This window comes from Marmota flaviventris, chromosome 20, assembly GCF_047511675.1.
Source record: "Marmota flaviventris isolate mMarFla1 chromosome 20, mMarFla1.hap1, whole genome shotgun sequence".
Lineage (NCBI taxonomy): Eukaryota > Metazoa > Chordata > Mammalia > Rodentia > Sciuridae > Marmota > Marmota flaviventris.
Window position 1 is genome coordinate 19737177 of NC_092517.1, and position 24567 is coordinate 19761743.

A 24567-nucleotide genomic window follows, 5' to 3' on the forward strand; every position below is an offset into this window, starting at 1 on the left:
GCCCTCTGACTTCCCGAACCAGGGCTGATAGGGAGTAAACCAGTGCTGCAGCTGTCCCCAAGCCTTGTGACCTGCTCTGTCTGCAAACGCTGGATCCCTTTAGAACTGATTGCTCTGAGTATTTACCCCCCAATTCTCCACCCACATCTTTAGATCCATGAAAGCAAGAATCACTGTTTTCTCCCCTTAGTACGTGCGAACATTCACTCAATGAACCTGAGCCCTCACTGTGCGCCTGCCCAGCCGGAGGAAGGGGCTGCTGGGCACCTGGAGATGAAACCCAGGGGCTCTGAAGCCAGCCCCAGCCCTTTTAAAATATTTTATTATTGGAGGCAAGGTCTCACTGAGTTGATTAGGGCCTTGCTAAATTGCTGAGGCTGGCCTCCAATTTGCGATCCTCCTGCCCCAGCTTCCCCAGCTGCTGGGATGACAGCCTGCACCACCAGGCCAGGGTTTAACTGAGGGTTCCTGGCCAGGGCAGCGAGCTGGGGATGGCTGGGCGGGAGGGGACCCAAGGAGCACCCAGGCCAGGCCTCTCTTCCTCTAGGGAGCAACCAGGAGTGTGCAGCCTGCAAATCGACCTCCAGCGGGTGGCCACAGGCGACCCGAGAGCACGGGGTGTGGCCGGGCCGCGCTTCTCCGCTGCAGCCGGGCGCGGGGCGCTGGGTGCTGGCCTTGGGCCCTATGCAAATCAGGGATGGAACTTCCACCAATCAGAGGGCAGCGCAGACCCTGGCCCTGCTAATGGGAGTGCGGGACGGGCGGGGCTGCCTCGCAGAGAGGGGCGGGGCCGAGGGAGGAGGGGGGGGCGGAGCCGAGCGGGGAGGGGAGGGCGGGGCCGAGAGAGGAGGGTTGGGGCGGGGCCGAGCCGGGAGGGTTGGGGCGGGGCCGAGCGGGGAGGGGAGGGGCGGGGCCGAGCGGGGAGGGGGGGGCGGGGCCGAGCGGGAAGGGGAGGGCGGGCGGGGCCGAGCGAGGAGGCGAGGGCGGGGCCGAGCGAAGGGGGTTGGGGCGAGGCCGAGCGGGGAGGGGAGGGCGGGGCCGAGCGGGGAGGGGAGGGCGGGGCCGAGCGAAGGGGGTTGGGGCGAGGCCGAGCAGGGAGGGGAGGGCGGGGCCGAGCGGGGAGGGGAGGGCGGGGCCGAGCGGGGAGGGGAGGGCGGGGCCGAGCGGGGAGGGGAGGGCGGGGCCGAGCGGGGAGGGGCGGGGCGCCGCCTGTTGCTCTCCCAGCTCTTTCTGAGCGCCCTCCTTCCGACTGCGGGGCGTGGTGGTCACCCCACTGTCCTTAGGCCGCGCGGGAGGACAGGGCCCTTGCACCGTGGCCTCCAGATTTGGCCCTGACTGACATGGCGCTTGATCCTTTTGCTTTTGTGGCCCTGGGGGTGGAGCCCAGAGCTTTGCCAGGAAGCCACGTCCCAGCCCTTTCTGGTTTTTCTTTTTTCAATTTGTTCCTTTTTCAGTGCACGTGACATAGGGAACACCCGTGGGCTCTAACCTGCTCACTGGGGTCCCTTCCCTCTTCTTCCGAGGCAGGATTTCCCTAAATGGTCGAGGCTGGCCTCCAACTTGCTGTCCTCTGGCCTCAGCCTCCTGAGTCACTGGGATAACAGGGGTGCACCACCACTTCTGGCAATTTTCTTTTTCTGTTCTTTTCTTTTTTAAATTTTTAGTTGTAGATGGACACAATACATTTACTTTAGTTTTTTAATATTTATTTTTTAGCTGTAGGTGGACTCAATACCTTTATTTTATGTATTTTTACGTGGTGCTGAGGTTCGAACCCAGGGCCTCACACGTGCTAGGCAAATGCTCTACCACTGAGCCACAACCCCAGCCCGTACATTTTCTTTTTTAAATTCTCATAATTTACTGGATGATTATTCACATTTGCTTTGGGATGATGATGATGATGATGATGATGATTTTGGTACTGGGGATTGAACCCAGGGGTGCTTAACCACTGAGCCCCCTCCCCAGATCTATTTTGTATTTTATTTAGAGACAGGGTCTCGCTGAGTGGCTTAGGGCTTCGCTTTTCCTGAGGCTGGCCTCCAACTTGTGATCCTCCTGCTTCAGCCTCCCGAGCTGCTGGGACTTCACCTCCAGGTGTCAGGGGGCTTCTTTCTGGCCCTGTGGCCTTCAAGGACATGGCGGCTCCCTGGGACTCCTGGTCTTGACTCCTGTCTGTAGCCCAGGTGGGACCAAGGGCCCGAGCCTCAGGCCAAGCTTGTGTCCCTGAAGCCCAGACTGCTTTGGTGGGCAAACCAGGCACAGATTGGCACGGGGACATCAAGGGCGACTCCAAGGGCCTCCTGCCCTGCAGGGTGTGTCTCCAGTGGAAGGGTTTAGCCAGGTCCTGCTTGTGGCTGGGGAGGGCTGGAGGGCTGCGGGTGTTTGGCTGGGACCTAGAGACAAGAGAGGGCTCCACCTCGCAGGTTCCTGGAGGACTGAAAAGATGTGCCATCTCGAAATACGTCAAGTCGGCATAGGAATCACTCGCAGCTAAAAGTGCTTGAGAAACACACACTTCACAAAAAGGGCATTAGCACACACCTGTCATTCCAGCAGCTGAGGAGGCTGAGGCAGGAGGATCACAAGTTGGAGGCCAGCCTCAGCAATGGCAAGGCAGCTCAGTGAGACCCTGTCTCTAAATAAAATACAAAATAGGGCTGGGGAGGGGGCTCAGGGGTCGAGAACCCCCAAGTTCAATCCCTGGTACCCAAAAAGAAAAAAAAAAAACATTCGTTTTGTGTGTGTTGGCGCACGCCTATAATTTCAGGCAGTTTGGGAGGCTGAGGCAGGAGGATGAAAGTTGGAGGCCAGCCTCAGCCACTTAGTGAGGCCCTAAGCAATTCAGCGAGACCCTGTCTCTAAATAAAATTTTAAAAAGGCTGGGGACGGGGCTCAGGGGTTAAGCGTCCCTGGGTTCAATCCCTGGCACACACACACACACACACACACACAAAAAAAACTTTTCTGTGTTTTTCTGCAAAACACCAAGACAAACCTTCTTTGGAAGTGATGTCCTCTATATACCAAGGCCAGGAAAATAGCCTTGAGCCTCAGAGACTGGCGGTGGGGGCAGCAGCTGGCCTGAATAAACAGTCCTTTGAAGTGACCTTATCTTTCCTTTGCTCTGCACCACCCTCCACATCATTCTCATAACATTTCTAGAACTGCCCTGTCTTGCCTTCACAATTGTTCTTTGTCTAAAAAGATTGAAAGCTTTCTACCTCAGTCACTTCCTCCAACTTGACTCTCTCCTGAAGATCACCAGGGCCACAGGAAATTAATAAAATAGGGCCGGGCACAGGGGCACACGCCTGTCCTCCCAATGGCTGGGGAGGCTGAGGCAGGAGGATCGCAAGTTGGAGGCCAGCCTCAGCCACTTAGCAAGGCCCGAAGCAACTCAGGGAGACCCTGTCTCTAAATAAAAAAGAGAAAGGGCTGGGGACGGGGCTCAGGGGTCAAGGGCCCCGAGTTTCCAAGATCCTGCCAAAAATCCCCCCTGAGGACTAAGGGGCAGGGACCTCTCTGTCCCCTAGGCTTACACACCATACCATCCCTTTCTCAGAGTGACCATCAAGGGGACAGTGGACCCCCATTTCCTGGGAAAATGCCTTGACTCAGGCTGCCTGTCTCGGAACCTTTGCAGACCCTTTCCCCTCCAGGGACTTGCTTTGACCCTCTGTGACGCCGAAAGGTGGGGCTCACAGTGGAACTTCCAGGGACCCAGAGCAGCAGAAGATGGTTGGGGGACCCAGGACCTCCTCCTCCTCCTCCTCCTCCTTTTTATTGATATTAGGAATTGAACCCAGGGGTGCTGAACCCCTGACCCCCATCCCCAGCCCTTTTAATAGTTTATTTAGAGACAGGGTCTCACTTAGGGCCTTGCTAAGTTTCTGAGGCTGGCCTCCACTTTCAATCCTCCTGCCTCAGCCTCCCAAGGTGCTGGAACCTCTTAACCATTTTTAAAGTTGGGTTTGGTTGGGTGACACTGGGGATGGAACCCAGGGCCTCAGGCCTGCTAGGCTACATCCCCAGCCCGCACCCCGTCTTAGCCGTTTGTAGGTGCACAGGTCAACGGTGGTTTTTAGAGGCTCCTGTTGGGCCAACAAACTCGGACCTTTTTTATCTTGTAGAATTGAAACTGTGCACCCATTAAAGAAGTCCGGTTGTCCCTCTCTCAACCCTTCATGCCATTCCACTTTCTCTCCCTGTGAATCTGACTACTCCAGATATTTCCTGTAAGTGGGATCATGGTTGTGTTGCTACACTCACACCCGTGTCCAAATAATCCTTTTTTTTTTCTTCTTTTTTGAGTCCCAGGGATTGAACCAGGGGTTCAATTAACCCCTGAGCCCCATCCTCAGTCCTTTTTATATTTTATTTAGAGACAGAGTCTGACGGAGTTGCTTAGGACCTCATTAAGTTGCTGAGGCTGGCCTCCAACTTGCGATCCTCCTGCCTCAGCCTCCTGAGCCACTGGGATGACAGGTATGAGCTACTGCTCCCAGTATAGTCTGTTTTATCATAGTGGCCATCCTCATGGATAAACGTAGACTTTTTGTGCATGTGTGTGTTTTGTTTTATATTTATTTATTGGACACAATACCTTTATTTTATTTATTTATTCTTATGTGGGACTGAGGATTGAACCCAGGGCCTCACACGTGCCAGACAAGAGCTCTAAGGCTGAGCCACAACCTAGCCCATGAGGTAGAATTAATAAAAATTCTATTTAAGAAGAGAAATTTCACACACACACACACACACACACACACCAAAAAAAAAAACGATTTCCACTTTTAAAAGTTCTGGGGCCAGACATAGTGGAGGCTGAGGCAGGAGGACTACAAGTTGGAGGCCAGCCTCAGTAACTTAGCAAGATCCCGTCTCAAAATAAAAAATAAAAAAGTGGCATGGAGACGAGGCTCCTGGGTTTCATCTTCAGAAGAACAAAGAATCTGGGGACACTTCTTGGCCACCCTCGCCCTGCAGGGCCACTTCCAGGAGGGCCACTCCCTGGACGGTGGCTACTCCCATCTCTTGAGCAACACAGACACTTTCAGGAGGCGCTTCTGACAAGGTCCTGTCCACTTTGCTGATTGGACATCGGCAAGAGCTGAGAGTCCCTGTCCCTTTTCTGCTGGCCGGGGCTGGTCCCTCTTGGCCACTTCTGTTGTGGGGCTCCGGACTCGCCTCGTGGCCGGCGGACTACACTTCCCAGAATTCCCCTGCCCACCTCCGGAGGTGGGCGGGGCCTGAGGTGCCTCCTGGGCTGCAGCCCGGGCGCTGGGCCTCCCATCACCTGCCTCCCCAGGGTCCTCGGTGAGGATGGGCCTCTGCTGCTGCTTCAGCAGGCTGCCCTGGTGGCCCAGGTCAGGGGCACAGAGTGGACACAGGGTTCTGCCTGTGTCCCTGGGGCGCCTGCCCACCCTGGACTGACTCCAAGACCTCCATCCATCATGGAGACTCAGCCTCGCAGGAGAAGCTGTAGAGGCTCTCAGTCCTCTGACAAATGGAACCTGGGGGCGCTCAACCCCCGAGCCCTGTCCCCAGCCCTTTTTAGCTTTTATATAGAGACAGGGTCTCGCTGAGTTGCTGAGGGCCTCGCTAAGTTTTTGAGGTTGGCCTCCAACTTGTGATCCTCCTGCCTCAGCCTCCTGAGCCACTGAAATGACCGGCCTGCGTCACCATGCCTGGCAGTGAGAGGGGTCTTACCAGCACAGCCAGGCCCAGACCCGAGCCTCGACAGTCAGTCAGAGCCAGCTGAAGGGTCTGGTGAGGAACCCGGGAGACAAGGGGAGGGGTGGGTAGAGAAGGTTCTAGAAGAATGGTTTTGGTGGCAGAAAAATTTTGAAGGGATGCAAAGTCCAGGAAGTGAGTGCAGGGAGGAAGGTGAGTCCAAGGGGTCCGAGATCAGGGTACAAGGGACAGAAACCCAATTCAAACCAGCTTAGGCAAAAAGCAGTGAGTCAGAAGTGTGTCTGAGCTTCAGGCACGGCTGGATCCAGCAACTCCATTAATGTCTTCATTACTGGCTCCAATTTTTCTCCTTTTTCAGGTGATGATCAAAGATGGTCACTTGCTACTCTGGTCCCACGTCCCTATTATTTAGTAAGGCCAGGTGGGGATTATCACCTGTTTTGCAGTACTTTCAGGAAAAGTCTCAGGACTGGCTATCATGGAACCTACTGAGGTCAAGAACCCAGTTCTGACCCAAACTCTGTGGCCAGGTGAACAACGGACTCGATACACACTGGCCAGGTCCTGCGTCACATGACCGCTGCTGGGGTGAGGGCATTCAGGCCCGCAGAGCTCTGTGGCCAGGTACTGGAATGCAAGGTAAGCTAGATCCCCAAAGGAAAATTACAGAGCTACCCTCAGAAGAGTGGGAGACCCACCCCCGAGGGCGGACCACAGGGTGCTCGAGTGCTCTTGGAGGGTCCAGGCCTTGGGATGGAGAAGACAGCAAGTCGGGGGGCCACGTCTTCAGGGAATGGGGAGAGGTGAGCCCCGAGGCTGGGAGCAGACTGGGAAGGGCTGGTGACATGAACTGCATAGGGCAGATTTAAGGAAGAAATATGGAAGGACCATAAAGTCCTAAGGACAACCTGAGGTGCACTTTGGAGCTCATGATATGTCTTCAGAGGATAGATGGTGTTTTCAGGTTTCCGCCACTGTGACAAAATACTTGAGAAAATCAGCTTTAAAGAGAGAAAAGGTTCATTTTGGCCAGCAGTTTCAGTTCATGGTGTCTTGGCCCCGTGGAAAGGCAGAACATCATGGTGGGATGAAGCTGCTCACCTCATGGCACTGTGGAAGCAGAGAGGAAGGGAGGAAGAGGCTGGAGCCCAAAGACCCCCTTCAAAGATACACCCCCAGTGACCTAACTTCCTCCCACGGGTCCCACGTCCAGAAGTCCCCACCACCTCTCCTAGCACCATGAGCTGGGGGCCGAGCCTTCACCACATGAGTCTTGGGGGGACAGTTAAGGTCCAAAGTGCAGCCGATGGTCTGCAGGATGTGGGGTGGGGGGCCACAGAGACCTTCTGGACCCTCTTGGAACCTCAAAGAAATCATTGGGGAAACAGAGTCCCAGGCCTGAGCCCCCAAATCCAGACTCGGACAACTGGGGGTTGAAAGTGGCATTAGGCACTAGACCAAGCCAGACTCCAGGGTTTGGGGCTTGGGGCTCGAGGGTCCCCTCCCAGGGTCACACTTGGCTGGTCCGTAGCACCACCCCTGGAATCCTGGGTAGGTCTCCTGCCTGCTAGCAGCTGGTGGCACATCGGCTGGCCCCACAGGTGGCAAGGGACAGGACCTGGTCTGGCACAGTCCCCCCAGGTCAGAACTGTAAGTAAACGCAGCTCTTCCTGGGAGGGTGGGGGGAGACCTTCTCAAACCTGGGCCTTGGGGGGTCTTTCTCCAACCTGGGCCTTTTGGGGTGAAGTCCTTCAACCTGGCCTGAAGGGACTCCTCAAACCTAGGCCTGGGGGGGGGGGTCCTTCTCAAACCTGGGCCTTGTAGGGAGTCTTTCTCAAACTTAGGCCTTGGGGGGGGGGTCTCCTTCTCAAACTTGGGCCTTTGGGGGGTCTCCTCAAACCTGGGCCTTGGGTGGGGTCTTTCTCAAACTTAGGCCTTGGGGGGGTCTCTTTCTGAAACCTGGGCCTTGGGGAGGGGTCTCTCTCCAACTTAGGCCTTGGGGGGAGACTTCTTCTCAAATCTACATCTTGGGGGGGGTCTCTCTCAAACCTAGGTCTTGGGGGGGTCTCTCTCAAATCTGGGCCTTGGGGGGGGGTCTTTCTCAAACTTAGGCCTTGGGGGGGTCTCTCTCTCAAACGTAGGCTTTGGGGGCTCTCCTTCTCAAACTTGGGCCTTTGGGGGGTCTCCCTCTCAAACCTGGGCCTTGGAGGGGGTCTCTCTCAAACCTAGGCCTGGGGGGGTCTCCTTCTGAAACCTGGGCCTTGCGGGGGGTCTCTCTCCAACTTAGGCCTTGGGGGGGGGGCTTCTCCTTCTCAAACCTACATCTTGGGGGGGGGTCTCTCTCAAACCTGGGCCTGGTGGGGACTCCTCAAGCCTGGGCCTGGTGGGGACTCCTTCTCAGAGCCTGGCCTGCCTACCTCCTGGACACCCAGCCTAGCTGTGCCCTCATGACAGTGACCCCTTGCCCCTCCCTGTGTCACCAAGGCTCATCCTGGTCCTGCCCCATCTCTGAACTTCTGCCAAGAGGGCAGCGACGGGCCGGAGGGCAGAGATGTGGCTCCCCTGCTGGGCAGGACGGGCATCCGGCCCAGCCCGGTGTCCAGCCCAGGGCAGGGCACGCAGGGCTCCGGCAGCCCCTGGCTCAGTGTCCGGGGCGACTAGACCAAGAGACTGAGAAGCCGGAGGGCAGCTCGCCAGGCTCGGGGCTCGGCCTCCGATCCCAGGGGCTGGTGGTGGCTCCCGGGGCCAGGCCAGGGGGACCAGGAGGCCACAACCTCCCCAGGGCTCCTGGGAGCACCTCCCCAGGGTAGAAGGGCTCTTCTGCATCCCTCCGGACACTGGCCAGGGCGCCCCTACCCCCTGGGGACCTTCCCCGGCTCCCACCGCCACCCAGAGCTCGCCTCTCCCTCATTTTCCCAATGACCCTTTGGGTCCCCTCTGCCCACTCCAGATGGGCCACCAGGATGGGAACAGCAAGGTCCAGGCCGAGGTCCACACCGCAGGGGAGGTCCTGTTGGGGCAGGACTGTCCCCCAGGGTGCTCCCCATTCAGAACAGCAGCCCTCAAAGAAGCCGCGTGCGGCTCGTCAGGGACGCCCGCTGGGGTCTCCAGGTGGAGGCCTGGGGACCCCGACAGGCAACTTTCCACCCGCGCCTGCCCCCCGGGTGCGCTAGAGGGCCTGAGCTAGAGGGCGTGCGCAGGGGCAGCCTCCGTGGCCTAGGAGGCCTCCAGGCGGATCTCACACAGCCTCCGCAGAGGCCGCTCCTGCTCCCTCCAGGCGCGGCACAGCCACCACCAGGCCCCCGGGGTGTCCCTCCCTCCTACCCTCCTTCCCTGCCCGCCCCGGAAGAAGGCGACGTGGGTGCAAACGTCAACAATCTTTTATTGTGGCCTCCCAGAGGCCCGCGGGGGGAGGGGAGCGCCGCGCCGCCCGGCGCGCGACTCTCGCGAGACCGGAGACGGCGAGAGAAGAGGGAGCCAAGGCGGGCCGCCGCCGCCGCGAGCCGGCCCACCGCGGCCCCGCCCATTGGTGCCCGGATGGGGGAGGCGGTAACCATAGCGACGGCGGCTGCCAAGGGCGAGAGCCAATCAGGGCGTCGCCGGGGCCGTTTCAAAAATCTCCAGCGAACAGCCGCCGCCGCGGCGCGTGGGGGGAGGGGAGGGGAAGCCGCGGCCCCGCGAGGGACGGTTTCCCCAGGACGTCGGACGCGCGCGCGCGGGCCCGGGGCGCTCACTTGCGCCCCTTGGGCACCTTGGGGACGCTGGGCTTGGCCGCCTTCTTCACCTTCTTGCTCCCGGCCGCCGCCGCCGCCGCTTTCTTGGCCTTGCTGCCGCCACCGCCGCCGCTGCCGCCCTGGTCCTTGGCGGCGGCGGCAGCGGCCTTGGCGGGCGCGCGCTTGTCGGCCGCGGGTCGGGGGTCCGCGCGGCGCGGCGCCGGCTTCTTGGACTTGTGCGCGGCGGGCGCGGGCACGGGCGCGGGGGCGCGCCGCTCGGCGGCCTCCAGCTTCTTGCGGTTGAGCTTGAAGGAGCCGTTGGCGCCCGTGCCCTTGACCTGCAGCAGCGTGTCGTTCTGCACCAGCGCGCGCACCGAGTACTTGAGGTAGGTGCGCCCGTTCTGCTGGTCGAACCACGCCACCTTCCTGGCCTCCGCGTAGATGCGCGCCAGCGACGAGCCCCCGCGCTCGCCCAGCCTGCGGATCGTCTCCACCACCAGCTGGCTGTACTTGCCCGGCTGGTTCTTCTTGCGGCTGCTCTTGCGCTTCGGGGCGGCCGCGGGCCTGGTCGCCGCCCCGCCACCACCGCCGCCGCCGCCGCCGCCGCCACGCGCGCGCGCCGCCCTCTTGGCCCTCTCGGCGCCCGTGGGCGGCAGGGCCTCCTCCAGCTCCACCGACATGGTGGCCAACGGGTTGGTGGCGGGCGGCGCGCGGAAGCCGGGGGGCCGCGCCGGGAAGAGGAAGGCGAGGGGCCGCGGGGGGCTCGGGGCGCGCGGCGGCTCCAGGCGGGAGCGGCCGCGGCCGGGCCTGGGGCCGGGCGGCAGGGCTGGGGACGGGCGGGCCGAGCGCGATCGGGGAGCCGGGGCGAGGGTCCCGGGCAGCTCGGAGGCTCGGGGAGGGTTCGGGGAAGGTTCGGGGAGGGCTCGGGGGAGCTCGGGTTCGACGCGCGCCGCTGCTGCCGCCGCCGCCGCCGCTGCTCCGAGGCCGCCGCGCCGTCCGGGCGTGCGCGCTGCGCTCTGGCGGGGAGCGCGCTTGGCGCCGCTTTTATAGCTCGGCGGCGGACCGCGTTGAGAACAACAACAGCCTGGTCCGGGGCCAGCGCCGACTTGTGCTTCTTGGAGTCCCTTTCCCGGCCGCTGGCTGCCCGCACGGTGTCCCTACCGCGCCACCGCGACCGCAGCGATGCGCCCCGGACTCGGTCCGAGCTCCCGGCACCGCGCAGAGGCGGCCTGCGCCCCGGATGCGCTCGGCAGAGGGGCCCGGAGAGGTGCACCCCAGGCTGCGGGAGCGCTCGAGAAGGGGGGCGCCCCGTTTGGGAGCGGATAGCGGGGATCCCGGGGGTGGCCCCGCGTCCCGGAGCTCTGCAGATGACGCCCAAGAGGGCGCCACGCGCCACCGAGCCCTGGCCGGGCCGGGCGCCCCCAGATCGGGCCACAGGACGCGCTTTCGTTTGTCCCAACTAACACAGGGCACGCCCTCCCGCGGCCGGCCCGGGCAGCGCGAGGGGGCGCGACTTCTCCGAGGGGGGTCTCCGCCTGATCCAAAGGGAACGCGCGCCAGGCTCTCTCCTGCGCGCGCCTGGGGTCCTGTGCCTGGGGACCCGGGGGCGGGGATCACCCCAGGACCTTCTGCGGGGACTCTGGCCTCCCTGACTCTCCAAAGTGCCCCATTTGGGGATGCATGAGGAAGGTGACATACGTTATCCCCAGAGTCCAATGGGGACTCCAGGGTGGGGTGGGCGAGTGTCTGGCGGGGGGGTCCCCAAAAGAGCGTCCCCTAGACATGGGCGGACATAGGGGGTGGTCCAGGATTGCTGACCACGCCCCTCCCGCCTCTCGTCTGGGGAAGGAGATTTTGGCGACAACACGTGGCAGGTCCTGCAGCGGCGTCTCTAGGGGGTCCACCCTTCCTGGGCCTCAGATGGGTCCTCTAGGAGGTGGGGACGGGGCTGGCGCAATTCTGGAGGCCCTGAGCTCGGTGGACTCCCAGTATTGGGGTGCCCAGGTGGCACGCAGAACAGTTTTCCTTGAAGCTGGGGAGCTGTCACTTGGGGAACCCAAGATCATGGGGGACATTGTGGGGGAGGAAGGTGGAGTTGTCTTTCCAGGTAAATGAAATCCCCCCACCCGGACCCAAGCGCAAGGTCGTGGCCGTGGCCGTGGCCTGTGGCCGAAGGGCAGACAGTCAGCAATCTCTTGAGACCCCGGCATGCCCAAACCATGGAGGGGACAGGTGGGGACAGTCAGGCTGCTACCATGTTGGGATTCCCAGCGAGACACACAAGCTAGAGACCACTGAGGGCCCCCCCAAAGGGTGTGGGTGGGCATCTTTGGGGTTTTGAGCTACAGTCGTCCCTCCCCAGGAGATGTCTTCTCCCCCCTCCTGAGTGCCCCACTGTCCCAGGCCCCTGTTCTGTCCCCTAGAGATGAGGAAATTGAGGCCTAGTGGGGAAGGTGACATTAAGTGTGGGATTTTTGGGGAGCCAGGGACATGCGTCCCCAGCACTATGAATGCAGAAGACAGGTGACAGCCCCGAACCCTGGAAACGAAGCCAACCCCCTCACCCAGGAAGAAGGGACAAGGACCACCCGGATTTCCTAACAGAAAGGGAAGTGGTTTCCGAAAAGTCCCCCTGGGCTGAGCCCTTGTGACACCAGCCAGCAGAAAGGGTCTTATGGGGACTTTGCCCTTGAACCTGGATTCAGGTCCACCCAGGCCGAGGTCCTGGCCCCGGGTGCCTAGAAGTTTCCATACATGAATGAAAGAGAGGCAGAAAAGATGGGGTCCCTCCCGCCCCCTGGGGGACAGTTATTTTTTGGGGAACAGGTGTCATCCAAGACTGAGCAGAGGTGTCCACTCTGGGGAGGTGGTTAAGTGGCGGCCACACCTGCAGTGGACCAGGGTGCAGAGAGATGGAACTGGAACGATCCGCAGAGAGACGGTCCAGGACAGCAGGGGATGGGACCAGGCCACCAGGGGCTTGTGCTTGGGTCTCTTGAGAGATCAAAGGGGGACTAGAGCTGGGGATCCTAGTGGAACCCAAGCCCTGGGCACCTAGGCTTGTTGTTCCTCAGGCTGAGATGTGTCCAGACAGTACAGGGAGAGGAGGTCCCTGCGAAGGTGCTGGTAGGCACATTTGCAGCGGGTCTAGTGGGGACAGCCCAATTAGTGTCACTTGTGACACCACAGGCTGAGGAGGTGACTCCATTGGAGACGATGTGTCAGAAAGTAAGGAGGGAGACCAGGGGTGAGTGGGGTCATGGAAGCTAAGGAGGAGAGAGTTTCAAGAAAGAAGGGTCCACCTGACCCCAGTCCAGTCCCCAGGCTGGGTGGGCCAGTGGTCAGCGCACACGGCCACCAAGACCGTCACCGCCCTGAGCCCCTGTGTCCAGACTCTTCATTGGTACTTTACGAGACCTGTGGGAAACATCCGGGTATTTTCTTTTTTCAGTAGGACCTGTCCCCTCGGGTACCCTGAACCCCCAGATAAAGTAGCTCTTCTAACCTCTTCTCAAAGTTATTTTTCAGAAACAATGTCCCCTCTACAAGCCACCCAGGGAAGCAGGACCGTGGCCCAGAGGCGACCCTGACTTCATGAGAAGGCCCAGGTCTGTCCCCGGGGATGGCCACAGTGGGCCTCCTTCTCTCCACCAGGAGGGGCCTCTTGGGGACCCTCCCTGAGCCACAACGTGGTGATGTCAACCTCCCCCAGCCCCAAAGTAAAGTATTCGGGGTGTCGTGGCTTTTTGGAGGTGACTCCTTGTGATCTCATCTGCTACAAATAAACTCTGTGGCGTCACAGTGGTTCTTGGTGGCCTGTATTCTTGGTCTTTGGTGGCCACCAGGTGGGACACTGTTCGAGGAGACCTTTTTCTGGGGACGGACAACCGTGACTGTGAGGGTAACCCCACCCGGGACAGAGTCGAGGGGCCCAGACTTCTTGGAGGCCGTGGGTGGTGTGGGGCCCGCCTCTGCGATCTTGGGGTGTCACAGCCTGGCGTCTGGGGGTCCCCGTGACTCGGCTGTGGAAGCCAAGAGATTTCCCCTCCCAGCACAGCAAGGGCCACCAAACCTGGGGACCAGACTTCTGGTGTCTGTCGTGGTGGGGAACTGAGGCCTGAGTTCGAGGCTGTGCCCAGGGAGGCAGGGAGGCCAGAGCTTGGGCTGGGGGCTCCTGCCAATCCTGGCATCCCCTCCCGGGTCACTCTGCCAGGTGACCCAAAGTGAGCAGGGCCCCAAGGGGTCAAGAGAAATGGCAGAGCAGGTCCTGACCGTGGGCCCTGGGTCCCCACCATGGGGACTCTGGGTGCCCAATTAATTAGGGGGCTCCTGGCTGGGTCCTCGGCCTCCTCTGTTTGTGGCGGAGCTCAAGTGGGGGACATGATCAGCTAATGACCCCTCCCCTGTCCAGTCCCCTCCTGCCAGGGCCCTGGATGCCCCCAGGCTGCACCCTGGTCTCTGTCCTCTGTCCGTGGATTCCTGTCACATCCCTCCCGAACGTCACCCTCTGCTCTCTGCCCGCGTGTCCTCGAGCGCAGCTTCCAACACAGAAGTCTGTCCTTGGGGAGTCCAGAGGGGTTCCCAAAGAGGGGGTCCTCAACTCAGGGTGACCGGGTCCTTAACACCATAGCAGGTGTCTTCTAGAAGGTTCCAAGGCCGAGGCAGGGACATTTGGGAAATCAAGGGAGCTTGTGGGCCATCTTGAGGGGGACACCTGCTTTTGGGGTCCCGGGCTCTTCTTTTAAAGGAAGCATAGGCCTGTGGCGGGGCTGAGGTGACCGTGACATCCCCTCTCTGGGTGGCTCAGTGGTCCTGCTACAGAGAAAGGCCACTTGTCACAGGGCCCAAGGGACCACGGATGTCCTGCCAGAGAGACTCCGGACCTGTCGCTCAGGGTAGCAGGCCTCAGTTCATGGAAGGGACAGGAAAAAGGGACAGGGGACACTCTCTAGGGACCATGTGCCGCTCCTGCACTCCAGTTTTATTGGGGAGGGGGGTCCCAGAGAAGTTTCTAGAAGGCCCCGCCCAGGTCCACCTCTTGACTTTTGACTGACAGCGGGATGACATCAGACTTTCTAGTCCCCACTGAACATGAAAACTCTGGGTCCCCTGGGCCCAGGGGTCCAGGTGGCCCCTCGTTCTGGGCATTTTTCTGAGGAGTGACTCCTATTGACTCCAAGGCCCGGTGACAGGGACATGTCACTGTGTGGAGCTGGGGAATCCAACCCAGGGCCTCAAGCATGCGGGCCAGGCCTCCCCTCAGCCCCACGCCCAGCCTGGACACTGCTTTTTGGGAAGAGAAGATTCTAGAACATCAGCCCTGGGCGGGGGGACCCAGGGAGAGGGGAGGGGACGTCACTTCTGGCCGGACAGTGGATTTATGACCGACCCGCGGGTCCTCGGTCAGCTTCCTCTCAGGGTCTTGATGTTCTGGTTACCAAGGGCCACTGGGGTCTGTGACCAGGGTTTGGTGATAAAAGGAGGGTCCCAGGACACCTCTGGGCTGTGACGGATCTTGAAACAGTCATTTTTGTCTTTAGTTCTTGAAACAGTCATTTTTTTCTTAAGGCAATGTCATTTCCTTGTGGCTGGTGGAGGCAGGTTTGGACCTACGGGCCTCCGTTTGTATATTCCAGGTGCTTCTTGTCACACTCCCCTCCCTGGTCCTCTCCCTGCCACCTAAATATCAGGGACAGGTTGTGTCCATTATCTGATCAATAGGGATGTCCTGACCTTAGTAGTATCTCATTTAAATTCAGTTTTTTGGTTTTTGATTTTGATTTTTATTTTTTTGCTTTTTGGTCCACAGCTGTACCAGCCAGTCCACACCTGTGGCTTCTGCAGTCTGTCCTACGTCCGTCCTGCTGCATTCCCCGTCTTCTGCTATGCTTTGAGAACTCCCTTGTCCATGGTTCAAATCTGTGACCGTTTTCCTAATTATGACTGCTCCTGTGTCCTCAGGATGGGGGTCTCTATTAGTTTTCTGTCATCAGATCATCTGCAGATTTCTGACACCTAAGGACTATTTTTAAATGTTTTTTAGCTGTAGGTGGACACAAGACCTTGATTTTATGTGGCGCCGAGGATCGAACCCAGGGCCTCACATGTGCTAGGCGAGCACCCTACCTCTGAGCCCCAACCCCAGTCTGGTCTTAATTTTCTTTTTTTTTTGGTACCAGGGATTGACCCCAGGGGCACTTCACCACCGAGCCCTGTCCCCAGCCCCTTTTTATATTTCATTTGGAGACAGGGTCTCACTGAGTTGCTCAGGGCCTCGCTCAGTGGCTGAGGCTGGCCTCCACCTTGCGATCCTCCTGCCTCAGCCTCCTGGGATTATAGGTGCAGCTTGAGCCATGTCATTACCGTAGCCCAAACCCCTTCGAGTCTTTCCACGATGTCAGAATTGATAAATTCCCAGGGGACCCTAGTTTCATCAACTTGTGGGTCCCCTGGCAGTCAGAAGCTAGACTATCAAACGTTTTTAAATTTCCAATCTGAATTCCTAATATCTATTTTATTTTCTTTTTCTTTTCTTTTCTTTTTGGTACCAGGAATTGAACCCAGAGGCACTTGACAAAAGAGGCCACCCCTTTTTATTTCTTAGTTTGAGACAAGGTCTTGCTGAGTTGCTGAGGCCCTTGCTAAGTGGCTGAGGCTGGCCTCCAACTTGTGATCCTCCTGCCTCAGCCTCCCGAGTCGCTGGGTTACAGGTGTGTGCCACTGCACCCAACCAGGACGATTTTCCTGAGTGAATGGGAGACAGAGAAGTGGCTTGGGGAGGCAGAGAGTTTGCTGAACTTGAGCTTCACACTTTTGATATCTTCTTTGTTCTTCCTTCTGAGCCTCTCTACTGATTATCATTATTATTATTTTTTCTTCTGTCCTTTGTCACCTGGGCGGAGAGGCTCCAATGGCTGTTCATTAGGGCAAGATTTTCACGGGTCCAGGTAGCAGCTGCCCTGCCACCGCTCCCCGCAGGCTGAGCCAGCCTTTGGGTTCCCCACGGGTCCCTCAAAGGCTCCCCCAACCCCAGGGCCAGGCAGGGGGCTGGGGGCTGTGGACCTCAGAGTCTCTGCTGTCAGTGCGCATGTGGCCCAGCTCTTTGTCAGCTGCAGCCACCCTGGGGTGGCCCTGCTCCAAAGGCCCCCAGAATCCCCTCCTTTTTCTTGAAAGCATTTTTTAGAAAACACACCTAGGACATTAGCATATTAGTGTTTATTAGCATATTTAGTCTCAGCCTGTGCTGACAAGCTCCTGCGACCTCAGGTGACCTCGGGACCCCTCAGCTGGGCTCTCCACAGACTCACTGGCTGCAGGAGTGACCGGAAGGAGGACTGGGAATCAGGAGCCCCTGGCTCCCCATAAGTGTGACAGGACTCAGTCTTGGTCCCCTAGCCCCGCCTCAGCCCTCCTCAGCATGGGCCCTGCTGCGTGGTGCTGGGAGGACCCTCAGGCTTTGAAGGTCTGGTTTTTCAGTTTCAAAGGGACATTAAAAGTCCCCTAAAGGAGCTTGGGCAGTCAGAGTGCAGCAGGCAGGCCCTGGGGACAGTGACAGAGGGGAGGCCCCGCCAGTCCCAGAGGAGGGAGCCCACCTGTGGTAAAGACCCAGTGTCTGCTTTTCCCCAGGGTGTTTTAGGACCAGCCTCTGCCCAGGGCTGGCAGGGGAGGGGACAGGTTTGAGAAGGTCGCCTGTAAGATGAAAATGTCATTGTGGAGTCCTGAACAGCAGTTAGGTGGTGGCCCTGGTGCCCCCTGTGTCTGGCCAAGGGCCCCGGGGACCTGAGGAAGCCCAGATGGATAAGCCAGACATCCAAGGCCCCAGGAGATGGAGGCTGAGCCCTGGGGGTCCCCCCTCCAGGCCTGGGGGAGCCAAAGGGACTTCACCCCGAAACTGGGCCAGAGCCAACTTCCAGGGGTGGCAGGAGAAAGGACATTGACTTCCAGGGGTGGCCGGTGGCAGGAGAAAGGAGTGTCCTGTTGGCACAGAGTCACGTTCTTAGCCTGAGGTCACTTTCAAGGAAAAGTGTCCCCAAGGCCTGACCCCAGGCTGCTGCTTGCACTGGTGATCCTGTAGGAGAGGGACAGTGGCCGGCTGTCCCCCAGGGAGCCCCTGGCTTTGTGAGAGGTGGGACTCTGAACCTTGAGCACGCACCAGCCACTCTCTCCAGGAAGGATGTGACAAACCCTTTGTCATATTCACACCGTCCCAGGACCTCCTTAGAAATGTCTAAGGAAAATGTGGCCACCTTCTACTGAGGTCACTCACGGTGTGAAACCCACATGGTGCAGAAGGACACAAAGAGAAAAGGTTCCCAGCCATTGTCACCGCGCTCCTGCCTGCTTGGTGGCCCTGCCAGCATGGAGCCCCCAGAGTCCCCAGCAGAAAAGGGCCCTCATGCATCTCCAGGGGACCGTCCACACTGCCCCCGGGGCCACCTGTCTTCTCCTGTCCCTGGCCGCTCAGGGGGTGAACCCACATCCAAAATGCCCCTTTGGACAGCTGCAGAGTGGCCCGTGGTGTGGCCGCCTGTGCCCAGGGTCACTCCCCACAGGACAGAAATGTCTGCAGGACTCTCACAGGGAATTTCCTCTCTGGTGGCCTGTGACCGGGCCCCCCTGGGTCCCCGACTGTCCTGTCTGCACACCTCTGTCACGCTCACATGCGCGTGCGGGGCCCCAGGGCTCGTGCTGTGTGTCACTCTCTCTGGGGCCACCGACAGCCCAGCAGCCCTTCTTTGGCTCTTGGTCACTTGTGGCCTGGTCACTTCTGGTCTCCTCACCGCACCCCCCACCCCCTGCCTTCGTTTGTCACGCTTCTTCCCATTACAAGCCACCTGCAGCAGTGCTGAGGTCCCTGTCCCCTCCTGCCATGCTCCCAAGGGTCTCTGGGAATTGGCCTTCCAGAAACTTCCAGGCCTCCCCCCCGCCCACCCTCCATGCCCTGCAGGAAGCTCCCTGGTGGCCCCTGGGTGACACAGGGCCTCTGACTGGTTTCCCTATTCTGGGTCCAGCCCGGGGGCCTGGGTGCCAGGAGGGAGGGACAGGGGACACTCCCTGGGGAACCCTGAGCCTCGTTCTGTGCTGGGAAACCTCCCGCTGTCCCCACCCTTGGGCAGGAATGCTGGGGACAGCAGCCCGGGGACGTCGCCTGGTCTGCTCTGTCCGCCTTCAGACCAAAGCCTTCTCAGGATTTTCTGTCACTTTGGGGGCAAGGACCTCCCCCCTCCCAGGATGCTCCTCCCCCTGGTTCCAGCTCACAGCCACCGGAGGGGACTCCATGGGACACTTCAGCTCCCCCCAGACCCCTCAGTGTGACCCCAGCCTGGCCTCTGCTTCCCTCATGTGCAGGATCTGGGACCCGATGGCCCCGGGGGCCCCAAGGCCAAGTCACGTCCGGCCTCCGAAGTCTGGAAGAATACGACATCTTCCCAGGGGACCGGGGAGGGGACTGGGGGGACCTTGGGAAGGGCCCAGCACCAGGACAGAACCTGACAAAGAGAAACCAGCTTCTTTTCAATGAAAGTGTCCCCGAGGCCTGACTCAGGCTGGGCCATCGGGGCTGGTTTGTCTCCCTGTGTTATCAGGGGACAAGGAGGAGGGGACACTCCAGGGCACGTCCCCTAGGGGTACCCCAGAGAGTAGAGTTGGCAGCAGGGACAGAGCCCCAGGTCCTAGCTCCACTGTCCAGGTGAGAAAACTGAGGCTTGGGAGAGATTGGGTACTGTCCCCTGGGCCACCCGACCGGGAATAGATAGCAAATCCTGTGCTGGTGACCTGATTCCAAACAGTGTCCCCTCCCACAGCCCCGCACCCGCTCCTTAAAGCCACTTTCTAGGTCTGCTTTTATCACTTTCTGAAATGATCCAGGGTCACCCCCCCTAGAGCAGGGACTAGTCCCTCCCACGGCTGCACATGCCTGGCCCGGCACGTAGTAGGCCCTCAATAAATATTTGTTGAATGAATGAGATGGGGTTCAAGGTCAGGGGACACACCTAGGCGCCTTGGTCCCCCCCCTCAGGCCAGCGGACCCCAGGGACCCGACTCCAAGTGCTTGCTCACTGGGTCCCCCGGGCCACCTGGCCCTTGGGTGGCACCTTGTCTGAAGACCCAAGAGCTTCCTGGGACCTGGCCATCTAGGGGACCACTTAAAAGCCACCTGGGGGGTGTCCCTGGCCACCTGAAGTCAGGCCCCGCCCCTGCCCTATCCCCATCTCTGTCGCCCACCCTCTGTCCCCAACTGCCCCTTTCTCCATGCTTAGTTCACTATAGTCTTCTCCACAAAGAGGCGGCCAGACGACTAGGGGGTGGGACGGGCGACACAACTGGGGTCCCCCGCTCTCCTGCCCAACCCCCCAGCCACCTGGACCCCAAGCCCCCTTTTCCGGGGTCCCTGCTGACCTCTTCGACTTTATCTTTGGCTGTCCCCCGCCCTCTGCAGTGTCCTTTCTGTTTCATTAGATACCCTCCGCCCCCAGGGACGTGGCTGTCCCCCCTTCCCCAGAGACCTTGCCTGTCTTGTGTTAACATAAAGTGACGAGAATCTAGAAGTGACCCTCAAACGTCCAGGACCCTTCCTTGGTGAAGTCCCCAACCCAACCCACCCCCCATCCTAGACGCTGCCCCACGGGACCCTCCCAAATCTGTTCCCTTCATTTCTTCCACCTTGAAACAAGGTGGCTCCTTTCTGGAGGTGGCCCTTGAGAAATGGTTTAGAGTCCCCAGGGTCCCCTTGTGTCCCCATTTTACATGAAGAAGTTGAGGTCCAGAGAAGAGTTGGGGCCTGCCCCGGGTTGGGGGGATTATACTCCAAGTCTGATTCCCAGTCCAGTGATCTTGCCCCATCCGACCCCCTCAGACCACCCCTGTCCCAGGAGGTCACAAGGCGGGAGGCAGCAAAAGCCACATTGGGGGACATGGGGTGTGGGGGGGTGGCACACTCAGCCTGGGACAACCACCAGGGACCTCAGTACCCTTTCTCACTTGGAAACAGCCCCCGGGGTTTGGGAAAGTCTCTAGGTGGGTCTTCTGTTGTCAGAGCCTCAAAGCCAAGGGCTTTCTGGAACCTTCTGTGGGTGTGGCCCTGACCCCTCACACTCTTAGCAAGGACTTCCTTCCCCATCCCATTTAGAATATAATCAGATGTCCCCCCCCACAGCTTGGAAATGGCTGGGGGGAGTCTGGGTCCTGGACTGCCACCTTGGTGGCTTTATTTCTGTCCCCTGGACAGCGCAGCCAGCCCCCAGGGCAGGGCTTGTGCCCTGCTGTTCTCTCTCTTCGAAGACTTTCACAAGCCTCATTCCTTTAGTTAACGTCACCTCCTCCAAGAAGCCCTCCCTAAACACCCCATCTGAAGTAGGGTGACCCTTCCCCAATCTTATCACTTTTCCATGTTTGTCCTTCATAGCACTTATCACTCTGTGGAGTCCCCGTTCCCCCCGCCCCCCATTTATAGGCCACTCTCTGGCCCCACCAGAAGGTCAGCTTGTTGGTGGGTCACCCAGGAGGTCCTCTGTACCTGGCACACAGTAGATGCTCAATAAACATTTGTTTGAATAAATTAAATACGCAGGTCCCACAGGGGCCTGGTCTTTTCTGCGTGGGGACAGGTACAGAGACAGCAGACTCTAGCCACAGGTCACCTTCGTGACCCTCCTGCTCTTCAGATGCCAGCAGAAGGGCCGGGTACCTTGGTGGCTTGGAGGTCAAGTGCCCCCCCACCGCCCTGCCCTTGCTGGGTGCCTTCGCTGGGCACCTGAAGGTGGCCTGGAGCGGGTGGGACCCTGCGGGCCACCCAAGTTTGCTGTGATCGGGAGGCCACTTTGGGTCTGCGGGGGGGCCCTATTTTGGGGAGCCCCTTTTTTTTGGGGGAGGGTAATTCCCAAAGGACCCATGACAGGCCGCAGAGGTGCAGCCAGAAGCGCCAATGAATAGTTTTGAGGTCCTTGGGGACATCCCGGAAAAGTCATCTGAAAGACGTCGGGGGGCTGACCCCGGGGACCCGCCCAAGGACGGCGTTGTCTCTGTTTTAGGGGGAAGCAGCGGTGGCCATCCCTGGCCCCCTAAGCCACCCCGGAGGGGAGAGGGCAAGTCCCCGCATCGGCCCCAACCGGGGAGCGCGCGGCGGCTGCTCCAGCGAGAACTGAGGTCCGGGGCGGCGGGTGCGGCAGTTAAACGTTGGGAGCGCGCCCCGCCCCGCCCCCTCGGCTCCGCCCCGCCCCTCGGCCCCGCCCACAACTCCGCTAACTCGGCCCCGCCCACACCCCGCCCCGCCGACTGCACCCCGCCCACACCCCCGCTGATTCGGCCCGTCCACACCCCCGCCGACTCGGCCCCGCCCACACGCCCCCCCCCGACGACCGGACCCCGCCCAGCCGACTTGGCTCCGCCCACATCCCCACCGACTAGGCCCCGCTCCGCCCTCGCCGACTCGGCCCCGCCCACACTTCCTTCGACTCGGCCCCGCCTAGCTCCCGCCCCGCCCCCGTCGACTAGGCCCCGCCCACACCCCTGCTCACCAGGACTCGGCCCCGCCCCGCCAGGCCCCTGGTTTCCATGGAGACCCAACCTTCCCTCCCAGCCCTGCGCTCCGCGGCTGCGCCAGGGCAGCGCCCGGGACAAACCGAGCGCACCCTTTCCACGCCCAGCGACTTACTGCTTCGCACATTCGGCTAATCACAAAGCCACCATGTCGCTTCCCGGGCCCCTTCTCTTTTTTTCTACCAGGAATTGAACCCAGGGGCACTCAACCCCTGAGCCCCGTCCCCAGCCCTTTTTTATATTTTATTTAGAGACAGGGTCTCGACGAGTTGCTCAGCACCTTGCTTTTGCTGAGGCTGGCCTCCACCTTGCGATCCTCTTGCCTCAGCCTTCCGAGTCGCTGGGATGACAGGCGTGCCCACCGTGTCTGGCTCGGGCCCCTTCTCCAGCGGCTTTGAGGCCGGAGAGGGGAGCGGGAATGTTCTATTTTAGCCAGGAGGACGGGGTTGAGGATGGGGTTCAGTGGTCCTAGCATGCGTAGGGCCCCGGGTTCGATCCCCAAAACCGAAACAAAGGGATCAGAACTGAGCCAAGTCTCTGGGAGTTGGGTCCTGGGTATAGCAGGACCCGAGAGACGAGGTTTCTGTTTCCCTGGGGTGGGTGGGGTGGGTTGCCTTGGGCATGTTCCTCAGGGCTCAGTGCAGAGCTCTGAGCTTGGAAGGTTGGAAATCCACCCTTCCCAGGATAGAAGCCCGTGGGAGGACACTCCTGCTTTGGGGACTGCCTCCCTCCCACAGGTCAGCACCAGGACCTCACAGAAACACAGTGAAACTCTCTGATCATCGTCCAGAAGGCGGAAAGAACACTGCACACCACCTGGGGTTCCCTCCCGCCCCGGGCTAGGCCACTCGGGGAAGCTGACTGCTACAAAGACCCTGTGCAGATCTCTAGTGCCCAGAGTTCCAACAGAAGATCCAGAGGTGAATGGACGCGGTGGTGTCTGTCATCCCAGCAGCTCGGGAGGCTGAGACGGGAGGATCTCGAGTTGGAGGCCAGCCTCAGCCACTTAGCGAAGCCCTAAGCAACTCAGCGAGACCCTGTCTCTAAATAAAATAGAAAAAGGGCTGGGGATGGGGCTCAGGGTCCCTGGGTTCAAACTCTGGCACCAGAAAACAAAACCCCACAATGGTTTATAACAAGAGCGGTAGGAGGGCCAACCACCCGACTACTGTGCTCCAGGGTGCCCTGGCTCAGTGAGAGCTGCCACCGCATGTACTCATCTGAGGCCACTAGGAGAGCTGGCTGTCAGTGAGTCGTTATTTTTTGCTGTGAACTGGAGATAGGGTGTCCCTTCGTATTTTTCCTTTTGAGGCAGGGTCTCGCCGAGTTGCCCAGGCTGACCTTGAACTTGGGATCCTCCAGCGTCAGGAAGAGGCTGTGGCTCACAGGGGAACAGCAGGCTCAGGACCGCTTCCCCACTATGTCGCTATCACCAGGCTGGCCACCAGGGGGCGCTACGCTCCCTTTAATTTTCTGTCCCAGACCCAGAGCACACCCTGGGGAGGCTCCGAGCCTAGACAGATGACAGACACGGGCGGCAGGAACGGGAGGTTAGGGGCCCCCTGTGGGCACCCCACATGCTTCCTTTTAAAAAGTGTTTTGGGGGCACCGGGGATTGAACCCAGGGTTGCTTAACCCCTGAGCCCCATCCCCAGCCCTATTTTGTATTTTGTTTACAGACAGCGTCTCCCTGAGTTGCTCAGGGCCTCACTGATGCCGAGGCTGGCCTCCAACTTGCGATCCTCCTGCCTCAGCCTCCCGTGCCGCTGGGATGACAGTTGTGTGCCACCGCAACCTGCTCCGAATGCTTTCTTTTAAAAAGCAATTTACCCCCAGCCCTTCCTGGCTCAAGTCAACAGGATGTCACATTCCTCAACAAACAGCGTGTCATCTGCAGGAGAAATGCAGGCCTGAAGGTCGGTGAGGTCACAAGTTATCCTGAAAGGGGGAGGGGGCTTCTGTGACATTCACACTCACCAGCTTCTGGGACTCAGGAAGATTCGATGATAATTGGGAGCCAAGTCCCCCAACCACAAAACCCAGAAGAACAAGTACTGATTAGAACCCGACAGTGGGGCCAGAGCGACCCAGAGTTCCCGGATGTTTCACCTGTCCTAACAGCAAAACCTGCCTTCCAGGTGACAAGACGGCGGGGACTCGGAAGTCTGACGCAGTCCTGCTGTCAGTCAGTCACAAGTCCAGAAGTGGAACTGGATGGAACTCTCTGGAACCTTCCCTGGGACCGTCCTCCCCCAGTAAAGCAGGAGGGCGAGGAGGGACAAGCCACTCTCCTGAGAGGAACCACTCTGTCCCCTGAAAGTGTCCCTTTTCCTATCCACCCCACCCTGAACCTTTTTCTGGTCCCAGGGATTGAACCCAGGATGCTGAACCCCTGAGCCCCGTCCCCAGCCCTTTCTGTATTTTATTTAGAGACAGGGTCTCCCGAGTTGTTGAGGCTGGCCTCCCACTTGCGATCCTCCTGCCTCAGCCTCCCAAGCTGCTGGGATCACAGGTCTGCGCTACTGCGCCTGGGACATGAGTGGGCACAGGAGGCCTGTCTGTCCCCAAGCACCAGCATGTGCCCTGCTCTGGATGGCGGTCTCCGCGGGGCCAG

General features: G+C 59.7%; 1 protein-coding gene across 1 annotated transcript; it reads right to left on the bottom strand.

Annotated features, from left to right (window-relative positions):
* Nucleotides 1–9065: 9065 nt before the first annotated feature.
* Nucleotides 9066–10843, bottom strand: H1-10 (H1.10 linker histone). The gene has a single exon (XM_027954451.2). The coding sequence runs from the start codon at nucleotides 10094–10096 to the stop codon at nucleotides 9434–9436; it is 663 nt and encodes a 220-aa protein (XP_027810252.2). The 5' UTR covers nucleotides 10097–10843; the 3' UTR covers nucleotides 9066–9433.
* Nucleotides 10844–24567: the final 13724 nt, after the last annotated feature.

What these genes read in the sequence shown, in the direction of transcription:
- H1-10 (XM_027954451.2), bottom strand. Translation starts at nt 10,096, where the DNA reads ATGTCGGTGGAGCTGGAGGAGGCCCTGCCGCCCACGGGCGCCGAGAGG.